General features: G+C 38.5%; 1 protein-coding gene across 1 annotated transcript in view; it reads left to right on the plus strand.

The window, feature by feature from the left end:
- STT3B (STT3 oligosaccharyltransferase complex catalytic subunit B) overlaps window positions 1–19975 on the plus strand; it is an 87458-nt gene that overhangs the window by 18974 nt on the left and 48509 nt on the right. The window contains exons 2-4 of the mRNA XM_030551006.1: window positions 13319–13427; window positions 15396–15683; window positions 18916–18981. Coding sequence (XP_030406866.1) covers window positions 13319–13427; window positions 15396–15683; window positions 18916–18981 — 463 coding nt within the window. The remainder of the gene's footprint in view (window positions 1–13318; window positions 13428–15395; window positions 15684–18915; window positions 18982–19975) is intronic.

The raw sequence follows: 19975 nt of genomic DNA on the forward strand, positions 1-19975 counted from the left end.
TAAATGAATGTGAAGAAGTTTGTTCTGCATGTTCTTTAAACTATTATCCCTTTGCTAGATCCAGGAGATTGGTATGCTGCCCTTTTCTTTCCCCTGTATTTTGTAGCTACTTTACTTCTATATTATGTTTAGTGCCCTGGCTAGAAAAAGTACTGTAAATTTTTCAAGCCATGTTTTGTAATCGTTTGTAAAAGAGTAAAGAATGCAGTATGCAAAATGCTGCTGTAGTAATAGGATTGCTATTTTAAATACATCAAATTCAGAGTGTAAGGTTTCAGTGGTAACACATCTGTACCACATTAAAGCTATGTATACACGCATACATTTAACAGCTTTTATCTGAGATGAAATGTTACATATGTACATTGTAGCTATATTTGCATTTTGTAGAATCTGTAATATCTGGATCTTTGTAATTAAATTTCATCATTAACGTTTCGTTGAACAATTTGTATACAAGTAGATAATACCAGTCACACTTATAGAGTAATTTGGAACTGAGCATTTTTATGACAAGGGCTTAATATTATGCTTTCCCTGAAGAGAGGCCTTACACAATACATTCTGCAAAATCTAAATTTGCTTTAAAAAAAAAATCTAGCTCTTACAATTGCAAGGATTGTAATTATGAGCTGTATAAATGATAGATAATTTTCTTGAGTCTGCAGGCATTAAAACCCGAGTGCCCCTGCTGTGCTAAAGGTTTTAGGGGGAGAGTGGAATTAACAAGATTCTGATTGGTTTCACTGCTGCTATTCACATCTCTGAACCTTAATGACATTGTCTGGAATCTTATCCATTTCATGTTATTAATGACGGGAACTAGACTTCTTATTTGGTTATTGCTAATGTGCCTCCCTTTCCCTCACCCTATATTTTTGTATCTATGTTTATGCTATATTTAGTTGCCTGGCTAGAAAAAGTATTGTACATTTTTCAAGCCTTGTTTGTAATCAGTTGTAATGGAAAGGTCAAATACATTCTATAACTATCAATTCTGTCTATCTCTAGCATTGCTAATCTCTAAATGAAGTTGTTGCGCTACTGTCCTCCAACTGTTTTTGGTTTTTTATGTATGTTTTACTAAGAGAGTAAGCAAAATATCTTTTTAAGTATTCATTTTAAACAGTGCTTTTGTCAAGGAAGTACAAATCTTAGTACTTATTGTCAAAGCCAAAGATGTCTGCTTATAAATACAGCAGTACTTAATTTGGTACAGAAGTGCTGCAGTTATTCTAGAGCTCATTGATATAACGGATGATTACAGTGAGTGGTGATAACCAGTCATCTTACAGTGTCACCCCATGTCATGGAAGAGCAGCTTTCAGGGTTGAATAAAGTCAAACCTAAAATTGGAAAGCTAGCCAAGAGAAAATGAGTATTGATATTTTCTAATATTTTAATGGAAATGTTAATCAGGTAGCTAAATTTAAAAATTCTCATCTTATAAACCAATCAAAATGCATGTTGCTACAAAAATCCAATTACTATGATTGCTTGTACAGCTGCTCTGTTTCTTCACTTTAATATTTTGCTGCACTTTTTGATATTTAATTTAAAATATGTTTAAAACTAGTAAACTTAAATTTATAGCCAATCTATATTACATCTAAAATTGCATCAGGGTACATAGGTACAGCATGGTAGTCCCGGAGCCCTATTACTGTGTGGTTAAAAGTTGTGTAGAAAGGGCCTAACATCATCGCTGTAAAATCCAGTTATGTGGTCATTGTTAGGTTCTATCTACACTACAGTTTTATTTATTTTTGTTATTTGTTCATTTTTATAGTGACCAAAAATGTGCTATGTACTTTACAATGTTAGTAGAAAGGGGTAGTCCCTACCTTGAAGAGCTTAAAATCTAATTTTAGATGTGATACTACAAATAAGAGAGAAAAATATTAGGGGAGAGGGAGGGATGAAAGTTACGACAGTTTCATTTAGTCATTCCGGCTTAAATGTGTACATCTGCATGTTCACACAGAAGTTGGAGTTTGTATTTGGCTGGCCAAGGACAGCATTTTGGAAGGGTTCTAACAAACCTGTCCAGTTTATCACTTGTGAGAGCTAAAGTTATTAGGCTTACCTCAAACTACTCAAGGGTACTAGCTTATTTCTGAGAGAAATAATGTAGTAAAATGGAATATACAAGAGACTTGCTAATCATGGTTCAGATTACCTTTCCAATCCCCCTCCAGAGTCTGAAATTGGAGACTGAATATGTCAAGAGCAAGGACTGTGTCGCTGTAAAGTATCCCTAACGCCTTTACATAGGCTTAAAAAATTTAAAAGTTCACCCGGCAATTGAAGCTTACTGGCAAGTGTAAAAAAACACCTGTATAACTCCACTTCCCCAAGGTCAGACCCTCTGCAATTTCAAGGAGAAAATCATAGAAATGTAGGACTAGAAGGGACCTTGATTGGTCATCTAGTCCAGTCCACTGTGCTGAGATCGGACTAAGTATCTAGACCATCTCTGACAGGTATTTGTCTAACCTGTTCTTAAAAAGCACCAATGATGGAGATTTCACAATCTCCCTACATAATTTGTTCCAGTGCTTAACTACCCTGACAGTCAGGACATTTTTCCTAATATCTAATCTAAGGTTTTCTTTCTGCAGTTTAAGCCCATTACTTGTCCTGTCCTCATTGGTTAAGGAGAATAGTTTACCAGTTTCCTCTTTATAACAACCTTTTATGTACTTGAAGACTGTTATCCTGTCCCCCCTCAGTCTTCTCTTCTCCGGACTACACAAACCCGTTTTTTCCCCAATTTGTCCGTATAGGTCATGTTTTCTAGACCTTTAATCATTTTTGCTGCTCTGCCCTGGACTTTCTCCACTTTCTCCCTGAAGTGTAGTGTCTGGCACTGGACATAGTACTCCCATTTGGTATCATCTGCAAACTTTATAAGAGAGCCCTCTGTGCCATTATCCAAATCTTTTATGAAGAGATTGAATAGGCCCAGACCCATCACAGGTCCCTGCAGACCCCACTCAGTATATATACCCTTCCAGCTAGACTGAACCATTGATAACTACTCTCTGGGTATGCTTTTCCAACCAGTTGTGTGTCCACCTTTATATTTGGTTCATCTGGGCTATATTTGCCTAGCTTGTTTATGGGAAGGTCTCGTGAGACAGTATTAAAAACCTTACTGAAGTCAAGATCTAGCACGTCTCTTGCTTCCCCCTTATCCACAAGGCTTGTTACGCTGTCAAAGAAAGATATTAGATTGGGTTGACATAATTTGTTCTTGGCAAATCCATGTTGACTGTTACTTATCACCTTACTTTTTTTAGGTGCTTATAAATTGATTGGTTATTTGCTCCATTGTGTCATGTACTGTTGAAGAACGTTTAGTTGTAAAATTGTACATTTAACTTGTATTTAATTCATTTTAATTCATATATACTACTTATATTTTAATATGACCTTATTTCCCTTCCTGGCTTCACTCTACTTCTTCTTTTGTATAATTCAGGGGCAGCCAACCTGTGGCTCCAGAGCCATATGTGACTCTTCAGAAGTTAATATGCAGCTCCTTGTATAGGCTGGAGCTACAGATGCCAACTTTCCAAAGTGTTGGGGGAGCTCACTGCTCAACCCCTGGCTCTGCCACAGGCCCTGCGCCCACTCCACCCCTTTATGCCCCATCTTCTGAGCCTGCAGTACCCTCACTCCTCTCCCTTCTCCCTCCCCCCCATAGCCTTTTACATGCCACAAAGCAGCTGATGGGGAGGGAGGGGGAGACGCTGATCGGCAGGGCTGCCAGTGGGTGGGAGGCGCTGGGAGCAGGGCCGGGGGGGCGGGGCGGGGAGGCTGATGTGGGGCTGCTGATGTATTACTGTGGTTCTTTGGCAATGTACATTGGTAAATTCTGGCTCCTTCTCAGGCTCGGATTGGCCACCCTTGGTATAACTGAACATGGTATGTTTTTTCCTGTGGTGTGTCTTGTGTTTTTCTTCTCTTCTTCCTCCTCTTCCTTCTCTCTCCTCACATTGTATTCTCTCTCTCTCCTATTTTTTTCTTTTCCCCTTGTCTATCTCTGTGTGTCTGTCTCTCTGAGAGATTTTTTCCCTAATTTACCCACTCACTTGCACATACAGCCTATAGATTTGTTAGGAATTTAGTATTTAGTAACGTATACTAAAATGAGTCTGTCACTGTTGGGGTAATACGCAAGTGTGAAGTTAACATTTCCATTGCTTTCATCTGTAGAGAACAGTATGGGGTGCTGTCCCCGGGCCCTTCTCAAAAACTTCATCTTTCATCCCAGGGTGGATTTGATTTAAATCGCTAGTCAGGAAAACTCCATTTAATCATGGATTTCTACGTAAAAGTGCATTCTTGTTGGTTGTTATAACCTTAATACATATTCTTCACCACTCGGAGCTAGATGTAGGTTTCATTTTTAGAAAGTACACACTATACATTTTTAAAGTGATTTTTATTTTGAAAATTTTTCAGATTAGTTTTACAGCTATATCAGAAAATGAATGATTGTTTGGTTATTTCATTTACCAAAGGTAATCGAAGCAGATATTTATGAAATCATTGAGAGGTGAACGATCTCCAGTTCAACAGGTTAATCATTAATGTTTGGAGGATTTTCTTGCCATGCTGTAGTAGGAGGAGAACATCACCAGACAGACATTTACATTGTTTTATTTAACTAAAACAACATCATTATGTATTCTGGATTTTTTCTTCAACAGCAAACATATAATATTTTAACAAAACAAGCATATGAATTTTTGAATTTAGTTAAACATTCAAGTTTTTTAAAATCAGGTTTGTTTTTGTGAAAATTGTTTTTAACTAAAATAGTTAAATAAAATATATTTTTTAAAAAATTAAATCGACTATGTCAGCCAGGTCAACCTGAGAAACTTAAAGTATTGGCTTCTGCAGCTAACTCAGTTGTCTTCACCTTCGTTTTCCTGTTTGTTCATAATCTGGAAAAGAAAAACAAGCTTTCCTGCTTTTTGAGGAAATGATTTCTCAATTTGGAATGAATTAGTCCAAACTGGGAAGAAAACATTCTTTCTACACCGGCAGAAGGAGCTACTCCTGTTAGAAGTGAGATTATCACTTCAGTGGTCTCTGAATCCAAGTGTTTAAGTTCATTTGGTGTGGCTTTCTTTAAAACATCATCAGCAAACATATTTTTTTTGAATGATTACCCTTAGCTCTGAAATTTATTATAGTTGGCATTATGGAGAGATGATTGCTGGATGTCCATGTCATAGCCAACTCCTCCTCTTCCAAGTTAAGGTTTGACCCTGGTACTGAGTATTGGGAATATTTGGAAGAAAATGAGCTGGAGATAGTGCTTGTCCCATTCATTTTTTTTTTAATACTTGTAATTTAACTCTCTCATTGCATATCTCTCTTTTTAAGATCTCACTCAGTTCCTTCCAAATTTCAACAGCATCAGCAATAAAACAGCTATTTCCTTGCTTTTTGTTCAAGGCTACAGAAATAGGCTTCAGGGTATTGAGCATGTGTTCAACATTTCTCTTAAGCCAACTGTTGAGAACTTTGGCTATGACAGTTCCATCTATTTTTCCACTATTTTGTTCACAAACTCATCAGATTAGACCAGTTCTTGATATAGTGCTCAAAACAGTCCACTACTGAGTTCCATCGCACGTTTTGTGGGAGAGTTAGCTTGGTTCCTCCTGCTTTTTTCAGAGCAACTGCTGCAAAGTGGTTGTTACAGAAGTATTTTACAATTTCAACAACATTAGCCTTTATTTCTGCAACACTGAAGTCTTTGGCTAGGAGGTGCATCAAATGAGCACTGCATCCGTATGTTATTAACTTGGGACTGTCTTCACTCTCTTCTAAATAATTTCTTCTCATCTTGGATACATTTGCAGCATTGTCTGTGACCAAGCTGCGTACTAGACATTCGATTTTTTTTCACAGTTATAGCTTTTACTGCTGCTACTTGTAAGTATTCTGATGTGTGTGCATTTCCATATCAATTGTTTCTGTAAGGAAGACATTTCCTTCTTCTGTTGTCACACAAGCACATACACAGGATGATTGTGGACATTGCTCCACCCATCAAGACTCAGGTTAACAATTTCACCATCTAGGCCTTTTGCACACTGCTCAATTTCTCTTTTATACACTTTATCCAGCAATTTGCCTGCAACATCTGCTCTGTTGGGTGGACTGTATCCTGGTCTTAATGACTGAACCATGTTAATGAAGTGTGGGTTCTCAATGAAACGGAAAGGAGAGTTACCTCTTTTTGTAATCTGCTGGTTCTTATCACAAACTTTTCTATGGTTGTTTCTGGATGATGGAGTTTTTTTTTTCCTTTTTGCTACAGGTGATATACTGTGGCTATGTGACATACATGATGTGACTGAAACGCTGTCGTTGGCAGATAACTCTGAAACTGTAGACGATGGTGATCTTGAAGGTGGCTAGTCTTCAGAATCCTGTATGTTGAGGATGGATTCTTCTAAACTAAATAAGTCAGTGCAGTTATTTTACTTATTGCTACTACACTGCTCATTTAGCATTACTCATTGCATTCACTGACACTCAGTACTACTTTAAAGGTGAAATTGTAAAAGGGAGATCTGCCTATTTCAGCTATTTATTTTTTATCACAACTGCATCCAAAATGATAGTACTATAGAGTAACAATTATATTTTTTGCTCAAAGTGAGAGTTCAGGAATAGTCCAGAAGGAAGACAGGCAGTCCTTAAGAAAGAAGTATGAAATAGAAAAGTTTACCAACCTGAAGATCCTGCATGTTCAGACATGTTCCTTTCATCATCTTCAACGCAGCTTCCTCCTGAGAAGGAACACTTCTCATGCTGTTGTTTCATTCAGGCAACCAGGGCTTGCATTTTTGTTGCATTGTTTACATTTTGCATGCATGCCTGTCTTACCCGCAGGTAGAGAAGCTTCATTAAAATATTCCCAAACTGGGTCTCTTTTACGGCCTGCTGCCATTATAGGCTTTCCTTTCTAGTGAAAGAATGGTATGGTAGATCTCAAATCAATGAAGGCTACACTCAGAAAGACCTCAAGACTTCTGGAATATGCTGCTCAAACAGTTTCACTTTTTTTTCTACTGCCTGTCCCTCCCTTCTCATATTTATCTCCAAGCTTCTTTCCCTTGTCCAGATCTAGTCCGTCCCCAACAATCTTCTAGTCATTGAACTTTTTGAAACTTCGTACTTTTAGAGAGAGGTAAGGGATTGACACTCTGTACACAAATTTGCAGAGGGACAGTAGGGTTGGGGTCTCTTATTTCTCACCTCTATATATTGTTTGTTTATTTTCAAACATTTTTGCTGTTAATAAGCATGTTATCTCTGGAGACACAAATCCACAGTTTGAGAACTGCAAAACAAAGCATCTCTGATGGTATTTTCTAGGCTGAGCACTGAGTCCCTTTGGGTAGATAGAAAGATTAATCTATACAGAAGCCCCTGGAACCTCATAAGATTGGGTCCCTAATCCATGAACTATTGAAATTCATTTACAAAACTTTTCTTAAACATTGCATGAATATATTGTCTCATACTATAGAATTAGAGTTTATAATCCCTATTCCATAATGAGATATCTTTGAGCTATAATGTATCTTAATTAAAGCTATCTTTAGATAGATTTTTTCCTCCAAAATAATTTTATCAAAAAATCCGATTTAAATTTAAAAAAAAAGATTATTTTTTTAATCATTGATTTTTATCCACCCTGTTTCATCCTCTGTCTAGTAGATATCTGGTAAATTTACAGCCTAATCCTATCCCCTTGCTGCTGTAAGGGAAAAGGAGTATTCTTTTTCTGTTCACTACTCCTCCGAAGTTTGTAGCTGCCAATGCAATGATGGTCTCCTACCATTTTATCCCTTTATTTGACTATGGTTGTCTGGAAGGGTGGGTGGGTTGTGTGTTTCCACTGTTCTCCCAGATTTCATTTTGAGTCCTCTTCCCCCATGAATAGCATCAGTGCCTGTCACTGCTGCTCAGAGCTTTCCCGAATGGCAGGAGAGTATTGACCTTGCAGCCAATTTCACTGCTGTCCACTAGATTCTGAATAGTAGTAGTTAAAATCAACAAGACTGGTGTGTTTTCCTCTTCTTTTCTCTTTTGTCTTCGCTACAAAACTCGATTGTTTTAAAACATGACTGAAGGAGCTCTGCACTTACCTGAGGTCCAAAGCAGTTTAGCAGATCAGATCAGCAGAAATGCTAATCTCTTCATGAATCATCCTCCAAGGATTTTGTCTTTCAGAGAATTTTTCAGAAGTGGGGCTTTCCCACTATAGACATATTCATGACTAGTCTAAGCAACAAATCTCACGTTTTGCTCCATAGGAGGAATAAGTCCAGTCCCCATCTCAGATTCATTTCTGATTCAGTGGAACAAGAATCAAATCTATGCATTTTCCCTCCAGGCCTTTTAAATCCCCAGAGTCCTTAGGAAATTATGACATGACAGGGCAGCAAGTTATGTTAATAGCCCTGTTGTAGACACTGCAGTTTGGTACTTAGAGATGATACACCTAAATCTTTCAACCACAATTCAAGCTGCTAGTCATTCTGGACATCATGTCACAGGATGAAGGTCTGATTTGACACCCGGATCCAGAGTCTACATCTCACAGTTTGGATGTGCTCCTGTTCTGTGTACCATTTTCTATTAAGATTGCATTGTTGGTGGCTATTACTTCTGTTCAGAGTGAGCGAAAGTCAGGCATTCATGTAGGGCCGCCTATGCCACTTCCCAGAAGGATAGTTTATTCTTCATTTTCATTCTAAACTCTGCCTAAAGTGGGCTAGACTTCTATTTAAATAATTTGATTCATTTAGTTCTTTCCAAGACCTTACTAGTCCCTGGCAGAGACTAAACTCCACATATGGACATATTAAGAGCTTATCTGTATTACCTCAGTAGGACAAAACTGTTCCACAGATCACACCTTTTGTACCTTTTGTAATAAATCCAGAGGGTGGGTTTTTTCAACAGACTCTCAAAAGGGGTATCAGACTGTATTTGAATTTTGTTATGAACTGAATAAGTTGACTCCACCCATCTCATATCAAAGCACATTTTATTAGAATTCAGGCAATCTTTTCAGCCATTTCAAAAGTCATCTCTTCTACTTGAAATCTGTAAGGCTGCTACTTGGACTTCCATACATACATTTTAAGCTCATCATTCTCAAGTGTCAGCCTCTAGAACTGATTCAGCATTTGCACCTTGCACTAATTCACCATTTGCTGGCACTCACCAGAGAGACTGCTTCTTGCCTGTCTCCTAGAATGGGACCTATATAGACAAATACTTAGAGAAAAAATCCTTACAAGCAGCACCACTTACATGATGTGCAGCACTACTGACATAATAACTAAAGAGCTATCTCAATTCATAGAGAAGACGTGATCCCATGATGCCCCACCACCGCCACACACACACACATTCTTGTATGAAGTCTTTTGGCTTGGACTGTGGTTCTCAACCTGTTTACCACTGTGGGCTCTATATGCAGCTCTCTGTGTTATGTGGGCCGCATCCACACAATGTATATACTACCTGTATGGCCCTGAGGATGTCACATGGACTTCAGCTGTGTGCTTGATTGGGCTGCAAGCAGCCCATGGGTTGGAAACCACTGGCCTAGGGGCTTCTGTATTGGTGGAAGAAACAGTGTCTGTTGGAGCCATTCTGCCTTCTGTGCTGTCATCAGAGGGGCTCAAGTACATGCAGCTCATATGCTCAACCTCAACAGTCATTACCGACCAGAAGAATCTGATCTCCTGTGCCTGGGGCTCATGCACACTTAGCATGGGATCTGTGTGGGCAAAATATTTCAGAGAACCACAGTTACTGTAAGGTAACTAACCATTTTTTGTTTGAAATAAAATTAGACTATTTGACAATGCCATCATTAGTTCATGATGTATAGCAGGGGTCTCAAACACACAGCCCATGGGGCTATTTCTTGTGGCCCCACAAGGGCCCATTCCCCCCCCCCTCGGCCTACCTCCAGCAGAGGGGTGGGTAAACTACACCCATGGGATTGCCCTCTTCGAGCCTTGTACCGGTCCCTGAAGCAACTGATATCGTGTCCCTGCAGCGCAGGGGAAGAAGGAGGAAGCAGAGGTCTCCATCCATGTGTTGCCCTGGCTTCTAGACACTGCCCCCCTTTGCCCCCACAACTCCCATTGGCTGGGAACGGGGAACCGCAGCCAATGGGAGCTTCGGGGGAGGTACCTCGAGGCGTGGCAAGCAGTGTGCAGAGCCCTGCGTCTCCATCCCCCAGGGCTGCAGGAACATGGTTCCAGCTACGTCCCGGAGCGGAGCAGGGCCGGGGCTGGCAGCCTGCCTGCCTGGCCCCGATGTGTGCCGCTGCCACCCCAGAGCCCAAAGCCCTCCTGCACCCCACCCCCCAACTCCCTGCCCTGAGCCCCCTGCTGCATCGCACACCCCTCTTCACCCCAATCCCCTTCCCTGAGCCCCCTGCCTGAACCTCAACCCCCTGCTGCACCCAGACTCCCTGCCCTGAGCCTCCTGCCTGAACCTGAACCCCCTGCTGCACCCCAGCCCTCTGCCCTGAGCTCCCTGCTGCATCCCACACCCCTTCTGCACCCTGAGCCCGCTGCCTGCACCTCAACTCCTTGCAGCACCTCAATTCCATGCCCTGAACCTCCGCTACACCCTTCATGCACCCTCTGGGGGCAGGGAGGGGGCGGAGTTGGGGTCCAGACTTCAGGAAAGGAGTTGGAATGGAGGCAGGGAAGGGGTGGGAGGAGGCGGGGCCTCATGGAAGGAGTTGAGTGGGGGCAGGGCCAGGGGCAGTGGAGGAGGGGTGTCAGTGGTACGGTCCTCGGGCCACTGAACTAGCGCTCATGTGGCCCTCGTGGTCATTTGAGTTTGAGACCCCTGATGTACAGTATGTATAGCATAACTTACGAGCTTTAACCTGAAAGTTTTTGAATGCACAAATCTTGGATGGTTTTCATTTGTGAGGTTCTTGGGGGAAAAGTAATGCCTTGGGTAAAAAAAAATAGAAAGTGAGATGCCTGTAGTTAACCTGTTTAAATCCATATGTAGCCTTTTAAATGGCCTGATTTTCCCACAACTCCCATTAGTGTATGTATCTCCCCAAAGTTTTTAAATTCTGTGAATAGTCATTGTTACAGTATAGGAATACTAAATATTGCAGTTTAGAAGAATTGTAGTATTCATATTCTGGTTTTCTGATCTACATACTGTATTTATAATGTTCTGCATGGCCACTCCCAACACTTACTGTACATCTTGTCAAGGTACAAAATTAATGTAATATTGCTGTTCATTTCAACTACGAAATCTTGAAATATGTATTTTTGTAAATTTTTATTTTATGACAGGTATCACAGTCCATTTTGGAAAGCTGGAGTTAGTTTATTTTATATCTGTCAGAAGTATATTAGGGAGAAGCGGAATATTAAATTCTTCCATCCTAATGTTATAAATAAAAAGAAATTTCTTCACTAGTGTTCATTGGCAGTTGACAGTGCTCATTAAAGATTTAAGATTATATTCCCAAAGCAGGAAGTACAGATGTTAAAGTTCACTTTCCACTGAGGACAGTTGTGCATATTTAACAGCAGTTTGCCGCACAAGGAGGAGGTTAATGTTTTTTTCCTATTTCATCCACTTAAGCAGTCTTGGAATTGTGGCACAATAAATATTAGCTGTCTTTTTTTAGCATCCAATTGAGGCTTTGTTAAAGGATTTCTAAACTAAACTATATCAGTAAATATGTTATCAGCAACTCATTGGGGAAAAAAAGACTTGCCACTGGGACAACCAGCCACTGGGTTGTCCTGTGCATTTTATGTGAGCTGTTTAGATTGTTAGCTTCTTGAGGTTGGGTCCACGTCTTCCTTTTCATCATGTGCAGTGCTGGGCATACTACTGACACTAATCAAATTAATGATAAACCTTTGCTGTGCTTAGATAAGAGACTAATTTTACAGGTATGTTGTTTAACATATCATATTAATGTTGACAATTCAGAACTGAAGAATTAATATTTTTAGCAATCTAGTCAAATGGGAATAGTTTGAAGCTTATTAGAAATTAAAGGCTCGTCGCTTTATATGATTGAATCTTTCTAGGTCAGAAAGATTGATGTTTATGAATTTTCTTATATAAACATAGTTGGTTTCTTCTTATAGTACACAGTATCTTATCTGTGAGCTTATCCAATACAGTATCTTATTTATCCCATAGGAGTGTCTGTTGAAAATATTATATTAAAAAAATCTGCTTACAACCTCACTTGACTGATGGTTGGCTCAGTAAATGTGAACCTGCAATCTGCTGACCTCTGTAACTGAATTTCAGTTTCTTGTGCTCCTTTGTCGTGTGATTAAAATCACTGATGATAACATATATTTAGATGTCTTTCAGATGCTAAAATTGTTTTCAGGTAAGCAGGATCTTGAGTGCTCTTGCACTGTGTGGGTAAAATGCTAGTCTCTCTTGACTCGGGGGTATATGTGGTGTGAAATATTAAACTGAATAGGTAGACACTTGTGTAAGGGAGGGCTCCTTTTTCTTATACTTTTAAGGTAATTGGGTCTTTGGTTACAGAAAATATATGCAAGAAAACTTATTTTTAGAATTTTCTTTTATATTAAAATGGAGGATAACGTCCAGGCCAACAGACTATAACATTGCGTACTGTTTATATGCAGAGTGCTGTTGGTACTGCTTTTCTCTGTCTTGCCATATTACTTCACCTTGATGCTATAATTTGAAAGTTGGCAGTAGAGTAAATGCTAGCAATATACTTAATTTAGGAATGAAGGATTGACAAATAAATTCTGCCATGATCTGAAGCCAATTTTTCCAGTATCCTAAGTGGTCTGGCTATAATGGATAATCTGTTGATTCATTACATTTAAAGATTTGATTACTTGCATGGTGCAGAGATTAGGGTAAAGTTGAAAATGAGAGAATGTCTGACACATTTTAACATAAGCTTTTGAAAGTAGGGGGAGGCACATTTTGCATGGTGTGTTTAAACGCCAGTTTTAAATCTGCAAGCAATGTTGTTGTAGTGGATAAATGGGAAAAATATAACTTTGGGCCACTTGATTCCAAACTGTATTTAGGTCCAAAATTGAATGCTGTATTTATTTCTTTTACACGTATGGGTCTTGACACTTGACCCAGATATTGATTTATAATAACTGTTTCCTAGGTTATGGAAAGAGGTGAGATTAGCTGCTGTTGCTATGGAGTAATTGAAGTTAGTATTCTAAATTTCTCTTTACTTTTTTAGGTTTAACTATAGATCAACACATCATCTTGCATCCCATGGGTTTTATGAATTTTTAAATTGGTTTGATGAAAGAGCATGGTATCCACTGGGAAGAATAGTAGGTGGAACTGTAAGTATGAGAATGATCACTTCTTGATGAATTAAAAAAAATTCAGGATAACTACAAGTAAAATTACTACATGGGTTAAAGGAGAAACTGAATGTAGTGTGCTCTTAATTGCCCTAATAGCTACAGTAAGAATTTCAGTTACTACTAATACAATGTCAGCTTTATACCTCTAGTACAGACAATTTACTGTCAATCTGTAGCCAAACCTGAGTAGTATATGCTTATATGTCAACTTTCAGTAGCAGTAATGGAGACTATTATGACTCGTTCACAATCCTGTTGTCTTGTTGTAGCATGTATCATTACAGAACTATCTCTTTAATGTAATAGATGACTATGTATTTTTCAATTGAAGCCAAGAATAATGCTTGGCTTTTTCATGTTTATGGCCAAGGTTTAGATCTATTATATTTCTTTAAGTGGATGTTTGAGTCTATAGAAAATGATATTGGTCTGCACTAGGCAAATACTTTTCTTTTTTTATTTAAAATAATGGGGGAAATCTAAAAATTTTCTAAGGAATATAAAAAATAAATGAGAAAATTAATGTGGATGCAAAGTGCTAAACAGCAAGGATAGAAAAAAATTAAATGACATCAAATTGTGGTACAATGAAATGTCATTGATTTAAGGAAGACTGAGATCAGAAAGGTGTAAAGAGTTCTAATGACAGGCAAATGTGTTGAAAACCCATAGAAGCACCTTTTCTTCAGTAATAAGAGAATAAATACCATTTAAGTGAGTTTACAGAGTGTTATGGAATAAATTAAATGGTGATTTGATTTTTAAACAAAATCAGCTCTATGTAACTTATGGAAATCCTTGTTAAAATGGATTAAAAATATAATTTCATCTTTAATTCCTGGCTTATTTCAGAAGATCTCTTAACATATTTGGTGTTTTTTGTTCAACTTCAGAGTTTCACCTCTGAAACTAAGTCTTGGAGATATTTAAGGGAATACCCATGTTAAAGTTTAATTCAACAGAAATGTATTATATACGCTGAAACCTGTCATTACTTATATTGTTTTCGCAAGGCAGTTAAGGCATTTGAAGTTTTTTAATGTTCTAGTCTAATGTATAGGCACCATTGTTTCAATGAACTCCTAATATTGTAGAGTAAAACTATTACTTACAATGTTTTATCATTATCTGAAATCACATAGTAGATATAGTTGATATTAGATTCAACAGACTCATGTAAATCTGTACTACGCTTCCATGGAGGTCATCTTTATTCTGTTTAATTTTTTATAAATATTTCATAGGCAAAGTTTCCTACTGTTTAAAATACTTTGCACTTAAATGTATAAAATAGTATCCATCTGAGGGTGGGTGGATGGGTTGTTTGTTTACAGGCAGTGACGTAATCATAGCCTACATTTCAGAATTTTGCAAATATCTCCCATTTTACAGGTGTGGGAAATGGAAGCACTGCAAGATTAAACAATTTGGCAGAAGTCACATAGGAAGCCTATGATAGAACTAGGAATTTAGAACTGTTTGAAAAATTACAAAAATTTAAAGAAACGGTACCTAAAGTTTCTGGGAAATGTTTCAATTTTGCATCACTTTCAGATGGCTTGAAATTTTCTGACTAGCTTTACTAGAAATAGAACGTACGTCTCTTGGTCTTGTGCCTGACCTACAAGATCATCTTCCTTGTAACAACTTCCAGGGTAGATACAATTTGAATCTGTATGTGTTGCTTCATCATTTATTTGGAAGAAATGGTTTCTTACACATGTTGCCAACAATCATTTAATTTAATTTAAAGTGTGGCAAATTGCCTTAAGTTGTTGTATCAGATATGTTGAAAGCAGTGTTAAAGTAATTCTGTTTTTCTCTGCATGTGACTGGCATCAACCAAGAAATAAGTAACTTTTGTTGTATGCAAATAGATTTACAATCAACCCTTTCTGCAATCCTGAAATATTATAATTTGGCTTTCTTTCTCTTTTCTTCTAGGTCTACCCTGGGTTGATGGTGACAGCAGGCCTTATACATTGGATTTTAAATATGCTAAACGTCACAGTCCACATAAGAGATGTATGCGTATTCCTGGCACCAGTTTTTAGCGGCCTTACATCTATTTCTACTTTTCTGCTCACCAGAGAACTGTGGAACCAAGGAGCAGGGCTTTTAGCTGCCTGTTTTATTGCTATAGTTCCAGGTTACATATCTCGATCAGTAGCAGGATCCTTTGACAATGAAGGCATAGCCATTTTTGCACTGCAGTTCACGTACTATTTGTGGGTAAGTAATTGCTCAGATTCATTTTTTTCTTTCTGTTCTCCTGACCTTACTCCTGGCCTTTGCATTAGGATCCAATTTTGGAGCCTTAGAATTTTTGTCTTCCTTCTATAACTGTCATTGCCTTCTAGAATAGGTTTAGAGAAAGATTGGACAGGCACCTAAAAGTAACATATGAACATCTGCCACACTGTTGCTCCTCAGTTTGACCAATCAGCCCGTCATGCTACTTTTCAAGGGATATTCTCTAACAATAAAGGGTTTACATTTTCAGCTCAAACAGTGGTTTTCTTGTATTTGATTCTGTAGCTATGTGTGAAGTGATGAAAATAGAGTTAGGTTAGCATTTTTCAAACAGTCTGCTTACTAGCATGGCTTGAACACATTCCTGTATCATTGCATGACAAAAAGAGGCAGGCAGGATTAAGCTTCTGGTTTTTTCTGGGCTATTGTAAGTAATCTGAGAAGTTCTGCATAGCAGATACAACTGAACACATATTAGACAATGTGGGGCAGAGCCAGACAAACACGGTCCACATTAATAGCCGTGTGCTTTTGATATAGCGCAAATATTGTTCTTGTCTCACATGCAATTAAACCAGAGCTAAACAGAGTCATTATATTTTATAAAGCATAGCATTGTGTTGTATTGTAGGGTGGTTCAGCGGATAACTTACTGAGTTAATTTAGCCACACTGCTTTGGGGCATAAAAATAGAGTCAATGGTTATTGTGATTCACACAATTCACAATTGCTGTTCTGTAAATGAAAGTCTTTATGTACTACAGAATAAACAGAACAAAATAGGAGAGCAGTGTTTTATTGTATGTTGGAGGGACACTTCGAGAGTTGTATATCCATCAACTAAACTACAACTCAGTGTGCAGATTAATTCAACAATATAGTGTACATTTTGTTATAGTATAAAAATGAGAACACACAATCTCAAGATACAGAATATCACATAATCTATTGCCCTAGAACTATTTCCTGTCCAATCACTTGTTCAGGCATCCCCCTCGTGAAAAGTTGCTAAACAGTACTGTTAACAAAAAAAAAAAAAAAAAAAAGTGAGAGAGCAGAAGAGAGAGAAATTTAAAGGAAATTATCCCCAATTTTTGAGTCTGCAGACAGCCAGAAAAGTAGTTCTGCGAGATGTGAATTGATTCTGTTAGTTTTGAAGTCTAATTACAATTTAAATGTCAACAATAAGGACTTATCTACATGCTAAAATTTACTAGAATAATTATTCTGCTATGCATGCATCTGACGAAGTGGGTAGTCACCCACGAAAGCTCATGCTCCAATACGTCTGTTGGTCTATAAGGTGCCACAGGACTCTTTACTGCTTATTCTGCTATACTTAACTCAGTCAGAATAACTTTTTCTTTTGTAGAAAAGTAATTATTTTTATTCTGGAATAGTGTCCACACAAGGACTTATACCTGCATAACTGTAGTGGAATAATTATTCTGCTCTAGCTACGTTGGGAAATTTCCCCATGTAAACAAGCCATAAGTCATTGCTGGTGATCTTAGTACAAACAGTAGGCTGCCTTCTTTTGTTGTTGTTGAAATTGTAAATATTGTGGCAGGTTGCAGTGAGGACCTGCTTGCTCCCAACCATTGCTGGGGTAAGGAACAAAAAGTTCACTCATCTCCCCCCAAACTTAGTCAATCTCTACTCTTACTCACAAAGGAGAGGGAAAGAGGAGGTGTAGTACCAAAACACAAACCCATCTTTCGCAATTTCATGAGCCGAAACCCCAGGTATTCCTTATCTGCTGTCGAAACATCCAGCTTTACCCAACACTCAGCAGTGTAATAATTCATCAAAACAAAATTCTACACAATGTTGACATCTTAAATTTGGAAGCACAGAAAAATATGTAGTTATTTTTCAAAGTAAATAATAAAGACTACTGGACTGGTAAAGCAGTAGTAATCCACAACTGAGGTTTACTGTACTATAAAGGATACAGAGCCTTCCCACCAACCCCTAAAAGAGAATCGATCAGTGATTGTTACCATAGCTTCAAAATATTGTATTGTATTAAGAAATATTTTGACAGCCCAACAAATTTGTCATGGACTCTCACAGTCAAAATGGGTTCTTTACATCTAGCACATCATCTGTAAGTCAGATCATACTCTCAACACCTGTGGAACCCCGTTGTCTTCAGCTTATGCCTTCACTGATACCTACATATTCCCACTAGCCTTAAGTGAGTTTTCAAAGTTATTTTTCAGAATAGAACAGCATTTACCCTAATAATATGATACAAGGTCTGATAGAGCAGCGGTGGTGAGAGTTGTGATGGTCATCATCCAGAGGAGTGGCCATATGCTCCATGTTTACACCAATCTTCAAGTAGCACAAAGATGCTGCAACTATTATTCTGCCTCAGAGGTTGAAGTACTTAATGCAGAGGTTCTCAACCTGTAGCCCGCAGCCCGCTTGCAGCCCAGTCAGCACACACCTGAGGCCTATGTGACATCCTCAGGGCTATATAGGCAGTATATATATTGTGTGGATGCAGCCCACGTAACACACAGAGAGCTGCGTATGTGGGCCCACAATGGTAAATAGGATGAGAACCACTGAACTGGTGTGTCATGTCCTAGCACCAATTTGAATGAAAAGTTGGATATAGGCTATTATGGTTGATTGGCCTTATGCAGGTGAACCGAATTGCACTGTTGCTTTATTTTATGGAAGATGTCTTTCTGAACTACATCCATGAATTTTGAAGGTGGACAGTTAAATTCCTAAAATACAAACTGACGCCACGTCCAGACTGCCCGCCGTATAGGCGGGTTAAAATTGATTGCTCGGGGATCGATATATCGCGTCTAATCTAGACACGATATATCGATCCCCGAGCGCGCTTATATCGATTCCGGAACTCCATCAACCCCAACGGAGTTCCGGAATCGACAGGGAGAGCCGCGAACATCGATCCCGCGCGATGTGGACGGGCGAGTAATCCAATCTTAGATATTCGACTTCAGCTATGTTATTCACGTAGCTGAAGTTGTGTATCTAAGATCGATTTCCCCCCCGTAGTGTGGACCAGCCCTGATTGTGGGAGTCTTTTTGCTTTAACCCATACTTTTCATAAAAGGGCACATTTATTGGCTTGGGTGACAGAATTTTGTAATGCTATTTTTAATTGCTTTGTCTAATATTGTAACTTGTAATTCTTGAATACTTGATTTTTTTTTTTTTTTTAAAGGTGAAGTCTGTGAAAACTGGGTCAGTCTTTTGGACAATATGCTGCTGTCTATCTTACTTCTATATGGTAAGCCTTTTATTTGTATGTTAACTAAGCTGTTTCTGTTCAATCCAGTTGAATGGAAACAAGTTTTGGTTTTGAATTTTTTAAACTAACATACAGCTGCTTCTGCTGGCCTAATTAAGTCAGAGAAGAGGGCAGATGTGTACGTTTCTGCTCAGAACCTTGTGTAAAGATTTGTGTTCTCTGGGAAATAAATTTTCCCTTGTATGAATAGGCCAGGAATATTTAAATGGAACAGACAGATTCCTTTGGTGATGGTGTTAGGAGGTGTGGGGGGACTCAAAATGAGTAGAGATGATCTGATCTCATTCGGAGTGAATTGATGGATCTTGGGTGGGGCTAAGTGTATCTAGTTTATTGAAGAGAAGTTTAAGAAGTGATTTGATCACCACCTGGAAATTTGTACACTGGGAGAAGGTAACTGTATACTAGAAGGTTAATTGATGTAGCAAACAAAAGCGTATAACAGGATCTAATGGCTGGAAGTTGAAGCTAGAAAAAATTAAAGTTGGAAATAAGGTACACATTTTTAAGTGAGAATAATTAACCATTAGCCTAGCACAGCTTACCAGCTTTCCCAAGTGTCTGACGAAGTGGATATTCACCCACAAAAGCTTATACTCCAATACATCTGTTAGTCTTAAAGGTGCCACAGGACACTCTGTTGCTTTTTACAGATCCAGACTAACACGACTACCCCTCTGATACTTACCAAGGGATGTGATCTTCTATCATTTGAAGTCTTTAAATTAAGACTGCATGTCTATTTAAAAGAAATGCTTTAGTTGGATTAAAAGTTGTTGATTCAGTGCAAGAATTCCTGAAATTCCAGAAGCTGTGTTATGCAAGAGCTCTGATGAGATGATCATAATGGTCCTTTTTGGCCTTAAAATCTATGAATCTATGAAGATGGGAATTTCTGCAAGATGTGGGGGGAATCAGAAGGAAGTCTGCTAGCAAAAAGGATAGCATCAGAAATGAGGATAGCGTCAAACTG

This window comes from Gopherus evgoodei, chromosome 2 (genome assembly GCF_007399415.2).
Source record: "Gopherus evgoodei ecotype Sinaloan lineage chromosome 2, rGopEvg1_v1.p, whole genome shotgun sequence".
Taxonomy (NCBI): domain Eukaryota; kingdom Metazoa; phylum Chordata; order Testudines; family Testudinidae; genus Gopherus; species Gopherus evgoodei.